General features: G+C 41.6%; 1 protein-coding gene across 1 annotated transcript in view; it reads right to left on the reverse strand.

Moving 5' to 3' along the window:
* Positions 1-11144, reverse strand: part of EIF3M (eukaryotic translation initiation factor 3 subunit M) — a 29260-nt gene extending 18116 nt beyond the window's left edge. Inside the window, exons 1-5 of the mRNA XM_061610541.1 lie at positions 10971-11144; positions 9472-9604; positions 4213-4351; positions 2680-2803; positions 2158-2252 (exon numbers count right to left, since the gene is read on the reverse strand). Coding sequence (XP_061466525.1) covers positions 2158-2252; positions 2680-2803; positions 4213-4351; positions 9472-9604; positions 10971-11012 — 533 coding nt within the window. The 5' untranslated portion in view covers positions 11013-11144. The remainder of the gene's footprint in view (positions 1-2157; positions 2253-2679; positions 2804-4212; positions 4352-9471; positions 9605-10970) is intronic.
* Positions 11145-11356: the final 212 nt, after the last annotated feature.

The following is an 11356-nucleotide window of genomic DNA, read 5'->3' on the forward strand; positions in this document are numbered from 1 at the left end:
TGAAAATTGCCTCCCCAACTTCCTCCAGCAGTAGCATCCAAAGAGCAGAAATCTGCTCATCGGAAGTGTGGATTCAACCCATTAGAACTCTGCATTACTATCCTACTAGGAGTGCTTTCTTGGATCTCTAAAAAGTGGAGATACAAGTAATCAAGAAGAGCTGAAATTAATCCCACAACTTCCAAAAACATGGAGAGGGTATAACCTAATTCTGAGGCTGTCCCTGTTAGCATCTGTGATAAATCAGAAGTTGGTTATATGCTTTTCAAATTTGGGACCAGAAGAAAGTGTCCAAATTTGATGAACTAATAGTATATGAGCACATATTATCTCGGAAGGAATTTGCTCACAAAGCAGCAAATGAGGAATTTACAAATGAGGAATTTTCTTCTAATGAATCAGGCCCTACTGATATACACAGAAGGTTAACTGCTTGAGAAATTTTAATTAGACTAGGGGTTCCACTGTGTGCACCAACCTCTGCCCCAGGTCACCAAGGCACTTTGCCTTCCCCCAGGTCAGTAAGCCCCACTCTCTCTTCCCCTTCACAGTGATCACTGAGGCTCCTGCCACTCTCCAGCCTCCCCAGGGATCATCAAGCTTCCTCTTCTCCCCCACCCAGGGGTTACCAAGCTTCCTTCTTTCCTCCCACCCAAGGGGTCATGAAGCTTCCTCCACTCTGCCAGAGGGGGTCATCAAGCTTCCTCCTCTCATCTGCCCCCCACAACTAGTTGCTAAGCTCCATGTCCAGGTGGCGCAGTAGGGACGCCAAGGCCTGGCAAGAGGTGCCCAGGCCACCACCCACTGGCTTTCCACTCTTTCTGGTTCTTCTCCGCCATGGGTCACCAAGCTTTCCCTCACAGATACACACTAATCCCCCGCCCACAGGCCGCCCACTTCCCTGTTCTGCAGGCCTCACGGTAGCAATACTGAGGACTCCCAGAGCTGCCCCAACCGGTCAGTCTGCAGCTCCCCAGAAGGCCACCCACCACTGCCTGGTTGCTTGCTGTCCTGCTCTCCATAGCCAAGGTCATCACGCTGCAGTTTGCAGCCCTACAGACTGTGAGAGAGAGAGAGAGAGAGAGAGAGAGAGAGAGAGAGAGAGAGAGAGAGAGAGAGAGAGAGAGAGGGTGCCTTCAAATCGATTACAACTTATGGTGACCCTATGAATCAGCGACCTCCAACAGCATCTGTTGTAAACCACCCTGTTCAGATCTTACAAGTTCAGGTCTGTGGCTTCCTTAGCTTCTAGTGATAGTTCTGGTTTAATTTGTTCTAACACTCAATTATTTTTCTGTGCCAGCTGTGGGAAAGAGAGCTGGGAATTTTAATTCCAGTACAGAAACAGAAGACCATTTTTCGTTCTATAAAATTATAATCTTTATGTCTGTTCTGTCTGAGAGGTACAATATTATTTTACTGCCATTTAACACCAACCAGACTTAGGAAGTTTTTGTGAGGTGGATAGGTGAGATGCTCAATATTATTGGAGACAAATACTAGATATAATTTTACAAACACTAGGATAATTTTAACATTTAAAGTTTCTTAATAAGGAATCTATTAATTGCTTCTAAAAGCGTTTGTGCTCAATACTAGAAGAATCCCTAGTTTCTCCTTCAGTTCAGGAATAAATATCAAAATGCACTGATCTCACAGAAATTGATAAACAAATGGATACAATTCATAGAACTGGGTCTAAATTGACAAATGCCCTATTTTTTTCCTTACTGGAATCCCCACTGTGGGCATATAAGGCTATAACAACTGCCCCCCTCTTTTTTCAGTGACACTGAATGGCAGTCATACTCTGATAAGACCACTGAAATCAATGGACTTGAGTAACTTGTCCATTGATCTCAGTGGGTCTACTAAGAGTATGACTTAGGTGGATATCACTTTGTATATGGTAAACTCTTAAATAATTTTTTTAAAGGGTAACTTTACTTTTCCCAGTTATCAAATAATAAACTGGTATTATATGCAATCTAAGAATTAATGTTTGTATCATTTAAATAACAAGAAGCTCTTAAGCACACAATAGACACAAGTTATAGATTTAAAAATTATTAAAATGGTAAATATTTCAGTGATACCCCTCTCCAAAAGAAAACCGTTGTACTAAAATTGTTTGGCATAGTATGTAGTCTTAATTACCTCTTCTTGCAGTCCACTAGTACATCATAGAGTAGTCTAAGAAGGGTGTGCTTTTTCTCTGTGTTAAGATTCCAGTCTGAAATCCATTTTCGAACCTATACAAAAAGATTTGACACAGAAGGTAATTTTTTTTGACTGATGAAGAAAGTTATCCTGAAATGCAAATATTTTAAAAACAGATCTACGAATGTGAAATTGGAAAACTCGGTTCTGTGCCTAGCCCAGGGGCATCAACCTTTAACTGAGATTTCCCTATCAGTGCTTTCTTTCCTTAAGAGGAATGAATAGCATCCTATCTTGGAATTCTGGAGAGCAAGGCAGCACTCCAAACTTGCATTGAGCAAAACAGCACTTTTTTTTACAATCACAATTTATTTATTTATTAGATTTATATCTCGCCCTTTCTCCCAGAAGGAGCCCAGGGCGGCAAACAAAAGCACTAAAAACACTGGGATGTGTTTTTAGGGATTTGGGATTCTCTTAATCAATGAGGGATTATGCAAATACTATCCAACTGCTTACCTGCTCCAGTTCAGATGGAATGTATTGTATAGCACCACAACTGGAGGCTACTTTAAGAAGGCTGCAGTAGACTGTGTACCTTGCAGGAGTATTCTTATCCATGCCATGGAAGAGATTACTCAGTCTAAGGAATAATGACATTAAATTAATTCAAAGTTTGCCGTTTATTAATAGGACATACGCAACATATCTAATGCCCACTAAAACATTTAAAACCATCACTGTTGAATTCAACTCAGTATCACAGAATTGCACTCTGGCTTTTAACTGAACCTCATAATAAAGATTTCTTCCATGAGTGAAAAATCACTTCTACACATGCAAGGCAGCCCTGCTGAATTCCACAAATTTCCATCTTGCTGCAGCTCTTAGTGCTCCATCCCAGATGATTAATGAATCCTCAGATGCAGATTTTTTGAGGGGAGGGACAGAGAGAGGTATAGTAGAAGGAGAAGTTAGGAAGGTCCCACTGAATAAGTGGAGTCCTGGCTGATCGTCTCTGGATCCAATCCTATGTTTCATTCAGAAATATGAAAGGTACATTATATAGATTCTATATAATTGCCAGGATTTGACTCTGACAAAGACACTTGCCTGGTCACCAGTGTAGGTCAGTGGGTAGAGCATCTGCTTTGCATGCAGAAGGTCCAAGGTTCAATCCCCAGCATCTCCAGGTAGAGTAGGGAGAGAACCCTGCTTGAAACCCTGGAAAGCCACTGCCAGTCAGTGTACGTAGTTAAATGGACCAATGGTCTGACTTGGTATAAAGCAACTTTGTAAGTTCCTATTTTTGCTGGGCAAATCAGAATTACCTAGGGCTAGGTAATGATAATGGGTCAAGCATGCCTAATTATGGAAAGGATCTGTGAGGTTGTGTGTCCTCATGAAGGAGATTTTGCACCTTATGCTTGACTAAGCAGTAGCAGCAGAGTGTGTGTTTTCCTTAGCGAATCAGAGAGGTTGTGCTCAGTGCTTCACCAAGCAATGGAAGCAGCAAGAAGCACACAGTGGCAGCAGGAGTGAGAATCCAAGGAGAGTAATTTGGCTGCATTGGAAATGAGCTGGGAAGAGGATGAAGCATAGAATGACAGAGGGAATCCTAAAGCCTGGAGTGTGTTTCCAATATCTACAAAATACCAAGAACTTAGTCTCATGCCAGATTAAGCAAATTTACTAAAGACAGCAGTTAAAAAGACGCTCTGTAGGCATCTTACAGACAATTTTTTGCCCCAACCAACTGCCAAATATAGGACCACACAGTTCCTCTGGTAGGGTGCACTTCTAAAGGGAATGTCAGGTGGCTATGTATATAATAAACTAGATGGGTCCAGTTTTAAACAGGATGCTGAGTACTTTAGTTAAGCAGCACCAGTTTATTAATTCTTGGATTGCATATAATAACAGTTTATTATTTGATAACTGGGAAAAGTAAATGTTCATAATATATTCTACCAAAGATCATGCTTCTCCTCGAACAAAAAAGTATTGTGGTTCAACACATATTTATTCCTTTCAACCACAGAAGTAACTTACAGCTGCAGCCTGAGAGATGGCCGTTCACCTTCCCGAAACTTGACCAATTTCTCACATAGACTTTCAATCAAAGCTTCTTGCTTGTCAGGTTCCAGAATAAGAAGCAGCGATACTACACTGTTCATCACACTTTCAACATCTACATTGAAAAAGAACATATTCAGTACTGTAATAAAAAATACAACACCGAATTTTTCTTTGGCAAGACTGCCCAAGCCATCACACATTGTCGCCGCCGGGATCATATTACCCCAGTATTAAGAGATCTGCACTGGTTACCAGTTGCTTACCGGGCCCAATTCAAGGTGTTGGTCTTGACCTTTAAAACCCTATACAGTTTCGGCCCAGTTTATCTGAAGGAACACCTCCAGCATCACCAATTAGGCCGCCTAACAAGATCAGCCACACAGGACCTTCTCTCGGTCCCACCAGTAAAAACAGCCAGGCTGGTGCGGACCAGAGAGAGGGCATTTTCGGTTGTGCCCCCCACTCTCTGGAATTCTCTCCCTTTGGATCTCCGACATGCCTCCTCCCTGTTGGGTTTTCGCCGAGCCTTAAAGACCTGGCTCTTCAGGCAGGCCTACAGAATCCTCGGGGTGGATGAGTTTTTGTAATGTATTAATAGATGTTTTAGACTACCTGTGCCTTTTTTGATTGTATACTGTATTTTATTATGTTTGCTGTAAGTCGCCTAGAGTGTCCGTTAATTCGGACAGATAGGAGACTAACAAATAAAATTTATTTATTATTAATTTATTATTATTTTACATTATTAATATGGCATACAGAAAACTATTTCTAGACTAATGGGCCTAGCATAAAATCCAAAAACTAACAGTAATAAGTTCACTAGACTTCCATTTGCATAGTTTAATTATAAAGCTGGCTATTCAAAGAACTTTTTTGCTTTTGTCAGAAGGGTGCTGAAGTTAAAAAATAATACAAAAATGTACAATGGCTACTTCCATAACTGGCAGTAAACAAAAATTGGTTATACCCTGACTTATACACAAGGTGGGCAATTGCTGTACCAATGCAGATATCCTTTTAGTTATGGACATTAAGATACCATGATTCCTTGCACCACAAGGCACACAGTTGTGTGAAAAATGACCTCTGTGATTGTTTCTTTGATGAGAAGCAAGAGTGAAGGAACAAATGTATTTCACCCTGGGTAAAATTTTATAAACATCCCACCCAAAATGACTGCATACTAGATATCTCTGGATTCCAGCTTCTACAGTTCCAAACCCCCTTTAGGATGCACACCTTAACGTGGCGAGGGGGTTTGAGTGTGTTGAAGAAGCTGAGAGCAATGCAGTCAGGAGTCTAGACCAAGAGGCTACACTTCTACCAGGGGCCCCCAATGGTCAAATGGAATGGTCAAAGCTGAGACACCAGACTAAGATACATCCAAACTCAGAGGAAGGCAATGGTAAACCACCTCTGAATACCTCTTACCATGAAAACCCTATGAACAGAGAATCCAAAATGTAACAAAAGATAGTGCTGGAAGATGAGACCCGCAGGTCAGAAGGCACTCACCGAGCTACTGGGGAAGAACAAAGGACAAGTACGAGTAGCGCTATGAATAATGACGCAGCTGGGTCAAAGCCAAAAGGAAGCCCAGAGGCTGATGTGCAGAGATGCGGAAGGAGAGTCTAGAGTTGTATGACGCACACAGTAGGAACGTGGAATGCAAGAAGCATGAACCAGGGAAAATTAGAAATTGTCAAGCAAGAAATGGAACGTATCAACATTACAATACTTGGCGTGAGTGAATTAAAATGGACGGGAATGGGACATTTTCAATCAGGCAACTACAAAATATTGTATGCAGGAAATGAGAAATTAAGAAGAAATGGGGTTGCTTTAATAGTGAGAAGTGATGTAGCAAAAACAATTAGGAGCTACAACGCAAGGTCTGAGTCAGTGGTATCAATGAGATTAAACGGGAAACCTATTAACATAACCATTATCCAAGTCTATGCTCCAACGGCAAAGGAAGAAGAAGAGAAATTGGAGAGATTTTACTCAGAAGTACAGGAAGAAATTGATCACACACCAAAAGAAGATGTGCTGATAATCATGGGGGACTGGAATGCAAAAGTAGGGAACAGAGAAGAACTAGGAAACGTGAGGAAATGGGGCTTATGAGACAGAAATGAAGCAGGAGAAAGACTTATTGAATTCTGTGAAGCCAGTATGTTTCTTGCAAACACATTTTTTGAGCAACTGAAATGACTGTACACATGGACATCACCAAATGGTCAATATAGGAATCAAATTGATTATATAGAATCATAGAGTTGGAAGGGGCCTTGTAGGCCATCGAGTCCAACCCCCTGCTCACAGCAGGAAATCCACAGCTAGAGCATCTCCTGCAGATAGCTGTCCAGCCTCCGCTTGAAGACATCCAGTGAAGGGGATCCCACCACCTCCCTAGGCAGTCGGTTCCATTGCCTAATTGGTAACAGAAGATGGAAAAGTACCATACTTTCTGCGAAAACAAGATCAGGAGCAGACTGCGGTACAGATCATGAGCTGGTTGTATCGAAAATCAGAGTAAAGCTAAAGAAGAACAACAAAGCAATCGTAATGCCAAAATACAATTTAAATAACATCCCAGAAGAATATAAAGATCAAACAAGGAACAGACTTGAGGCTTTAAACTTAGTTGACAGAAAGCCAGAAGAACTATGGAGTGAAGTCAGAGACATTATCAGGGAAGAATGCAAAAAGACAATACCTCTAGCTAAAAAGAGAGGAAGACCTCAATGGATGACTGAAGAACCTCTTAAAATGGTTAAAGAGAGAAGGAAAGCAAAAGCAATAGGCGACAGAAACACAGTTAGAACCCTAAATGCAACAATACAGTGATTAGTATGTAGGGACAAAGAGAACTATTACAATAGTTATTGTATAGAAACAGAAGAGGACAACAAAAGGGAAGAACAAGAGCCCTATTCCAAAAGATTAGAGAAATGAAAGGGAAATTTAAACCACGACTAGGGATGTTGAATAATCAACAGGGGAACACACTGACTGACCGAGATGAAATAAAAGGAAGATGGAAACAATACACTGAAGAACTCTATAAAAGAGATGCCAGGATGACAGATTCATTCACAGAGGAACCATATGATGAAGAACCAGAAATTTTAGAATGTGAGGTAAAAGCTGCTCTTAAAATACTTGGAAGAAACAAATCACCAGGAACAGATGGCATACCAATAGAGTTGCGACAAGCTACTGAGACTGAATCTGTCCAAATTTTGACAAAAATCTGTCAAGAAATATGGAAAACTAAACAATGTCCCACAGACTGGAAGCGTTCCATATACATCCCAATTCCAAAGAAAGGAGATCGCAGGGAATGCAGTAATTACCAAACTATTGCCTTAATATCCCATGCAAGTAAAATAATGCTCGATTCTACAACAAAGGCTCTTGCCATATATGGAGCAAGAAATACCAGACATCAAGGCTGGATTTAGAAAGGGAAGAGGCACCAGAGATCATATCGCAAACATATGTTGGATAATGGAACGGACCAAGGAATTTCAGAAGAAAATCACCCTGTGCTTTATAGATTACAGCAAAGCATTTGACTGATGGGGGGGCCACAGCATCTGATTGTCCTGATGCGCAACCTATATTCTGGACAAGAGGCTACTGTAAGGACAGAATATGGAGAAACCAATTGGTTTCCTATCGGAAAGGGTGTGAGACAGGGCTGTAATTTATCACCCTATTTGTTTAATCTACATGCAGAATATATCATACGGAAAGCAGGACTGGACCAAGATGAAGGAGGTGTGAACAGTGGAGGGAGAAATATCAATAATTTAAGCTATGCAGATGATACCATCATACTACTAGCAGAAACCAGTAATGATTTGAAACAAATGCTGATGAAAGTTAAAGAGGAAAACACAAAAGCAGGACTACAGCTGAACGTCAAGAAGACTAAAGTAATGACAACAGAAGATTTATGTAACTTTAAAGTTGACAATGAAGACATTGAACTTGTCAAGGATTATCAATACCTTGACATAGTCATTAACCAAAATGGAGACAATAGTCAAGAAATCAGAAGGTTAGGACTGGGGAGGGCAGCTATGAGAGAACTAGAAAAGGTCCCCAAATGCAAAAATGTATCACTGAACGCCAAAGTCAGGATAATTCAGACCATGGTATTTCTGATCTCTATGTATGCATGTGAAAGTTGGACAGTGAAAAAAGTGGATAAGAGAAAAATTAAATAATTGGGTGTTAGAACAAATTAAACCAGAACTGTCACTGGAAGCTAAAATGATGAAACTGAGGTTATCATACTTTGGACACATAATGAGAAGACAGGATTCACTAGAAAAGACAATAATGCTGGGAAAAACAGAAGGAAGTAGAAAAAGAGGAAGGCCAAACAAGATTGATTGATTCCATAAAGGAAGCCACAGACCTAAACATACAAGATCTGAACAGGGTGGTTCACAACAGATACTGTTGGAGGTCGCTGATTCATAGGGTCGCCATAAGTCGCAGTCGACTTGAAGGCACATAACAACAACAGTTCCAAATAACACTGCTACATCTGTCATGCTGGAGAGGCAAGCGTAAGAATTCCTGGTTGCTGGACAGCAGCTCTGGCACCTTCTCTTCAGTGTTGGCAGTAGAGGCTCTTTCTGCTAACCACCATTGTGAGGAAATATGTACTAATTGGAACTTGCTGACTGACTGGGCAGAAGGAAACAACTTGGCAATCTTCTCTTCAGGTACACTGGTGATATCTTTCTTCCTAAGTGGGAAAAGGGTCATATGGATAGCTAAGAACATGAAAGCAGTCTTCCTGGATCATACCAAGGACCCTTCTAGTACAGAACTCTGTATCTAATAGAAGCTAGTCAAACGCTTGTATGAACCCTCAAAGCAGGCATGTTAATTCTTCCCAAGCAATTGGTGCGCAGAAGTGTACTACCTCTATTTTCAGAGTTCATGTCTTGTGGAAGTGAATTCTATACATAAATTATACACTGCATGAAGAAACACTGCCCACCTGTCAAACTTGGCCCACAAGTGGTGGAGAAGTTAACAATCTACCCCAACATCCAGACAGCTCCCCATCCCGCTATATAAAATTATGTGCAAGCAAGTGCTTCCAAATTAACAAACGTGCTGGAAGAGTGATTTTAGTAGGCAAATACTTCAGATCACAATCAAATGCTTGTCAATATCTTCCTAAAACATGCAAACACCAACCTTTATCATCTTCCTTCAGGCACACATCACATGCTTCAATGAGCTGAGCTAAGTCAATGTGAAGTCCACCTTCGGAATTCTCTTCAGATATCTCAGCTCCCTTGGATTTCAGGTAAGCCCTAAGTTCTGCAGCCTTTTCATGGGAAAAAATATCTATAAAAAGTGCATCCACTTAGCAGGACATATCTAAAAATCTAACCGTTTGGGTCATAAAAGTTTGTTAAGCGGAAAAATATTAAGGTGCTTAAGACACTATCAATATAACTGGAAACCAGACATTATTGTAACATAAAAAATTGCAGTTGTCAAACCAAAGTATTATACCAACCCAAGCAAGGGGGAGGCCAACTAGTCAGTTTCAGATCAGGGAACTGGCTCATCAGAATATATGCACATGAAGATTCTGTGGGAAAGACCCACACAGTTTGCTTCCACACATGTAGATGAATAGTTTTGTGTTAAAAAATCTATTACTTTTGTGGTTTGTAACTTTTAAAGCTTTTTTATTATGTTTTGTACATCACCTTGGGGCATATGAGAAAAGTGGTTAATTAATGATTAAATGTAATCCCAGTCATGTGGGATCTGATTACAGAAAAAAACAGTTTGTGTGTAGTTAGGGCTACACAGTATATAGCCATTATTATTTGAGGATATGACAGCTCCAGGAGTATGGTTTCCTTAATTTCAGGCTCTCTCTGCATCCCACTGAGAAGGGCAGTCAAGAGGTACAAAACCAACTGTTAGATTCTTTGCATAACAAAAACATCTGAACTCTTACATTGATGTTGTTATGTAGCCTGACACTAGAGCTATAACCCCTTAATTGTACTCCTCCTAATGCATGTTAAGACTGCCCCATGTATTCTTCCTGATCAAGAACTACTGAGTCATACAAATCATGAGGAAACAATGTCTGGATGGGAGCAGATCTTCCTCCAAACAAAGTCATTCATTCTCTGTATTATGGCCTGTAACTTCTCCTTTGGGTCATGTTCATATGTAGAAATGTTAACCTTCTCACCTATAAGTGCATCGAAGTGTGCTCTTAAGCACAACTCCTGAGCAATTAAACCTCCACTAGAGCCAGCGTGGCTGACTCCGCCAAATGCATGTTTAAGATCGGACTTCGGAGAAAGGCTTGCGGGACAGGGAGGGAGGAGTCCACTGGCGAGGAGGAGAGAACAAGCGCGAGAAGAAGCTGAGTCTAAAGACGAGATAGTACAATTGCTGAGCCTGTCCTACAACTATCAGCAAAACATCACCAGCTAGCAGAGGCTCGCGAGCGACGAAGACGGAGGTACTACACGCACTTCATAAGACGCGTACGGAACTGAGGGGTGGGGAAGGGAAGGTGAGCATAAGGTTTTAAAAGGAACCCACCCACCTCCCTCCACCCTTTCCTAACGTTGGCGCTCGGCATCTACAGCTGCCCTTCAGCACCCGAGGTGGGGAAAGGAAAGAAATAAGGGAAGTAACCAGCCACTTCCCATCCTGACCTGATCTTCCTCAGTTATGTCGATAAAAGCCGGGACACTCATGGCAGCGATGGCTTCGTTCCCTGCCTCGAGCACACTACCCGGACGGAAAGAAAAGCGATGTTCTCTGACGTGTGCTTCCGCTTCCGGAATACAGTTGCCCTCTCAAAACGGGTGTTTCTGAACGCACGCGCGCTCCCTTCAGGAAGGCTATTCATAAGCTCGTCCAGCTTGGCAATGGCTTCGCTCCTTTGGAGCGTGTTCGCCGCCTGGGTCACGAGATGCGCGTGCGCTGTTCAGGTGGTTCCTGCACGCCTCAGCTGATGAGAAAAGGCAGCGTCTACGCGTGTTTCAATTTGTTATGTGTCCTCCAGACCTACTAATAGGGGGCTTTGAACTTCTCTCTC

This window comes from Rhineura floridana, chromosome 2 (assembly GCF_030035675.1).
Source record: "Rhineura floridana isolate rRhiFlo1 chromosome 2, rRhiFlo1.hap2, whole genome shotgun sequence".
NCBI lineage: Eukaryota > Metazoa > Chordata > Lepidosauria > Squamata > Rhineuridae > Rhineura > Rhineura floridana.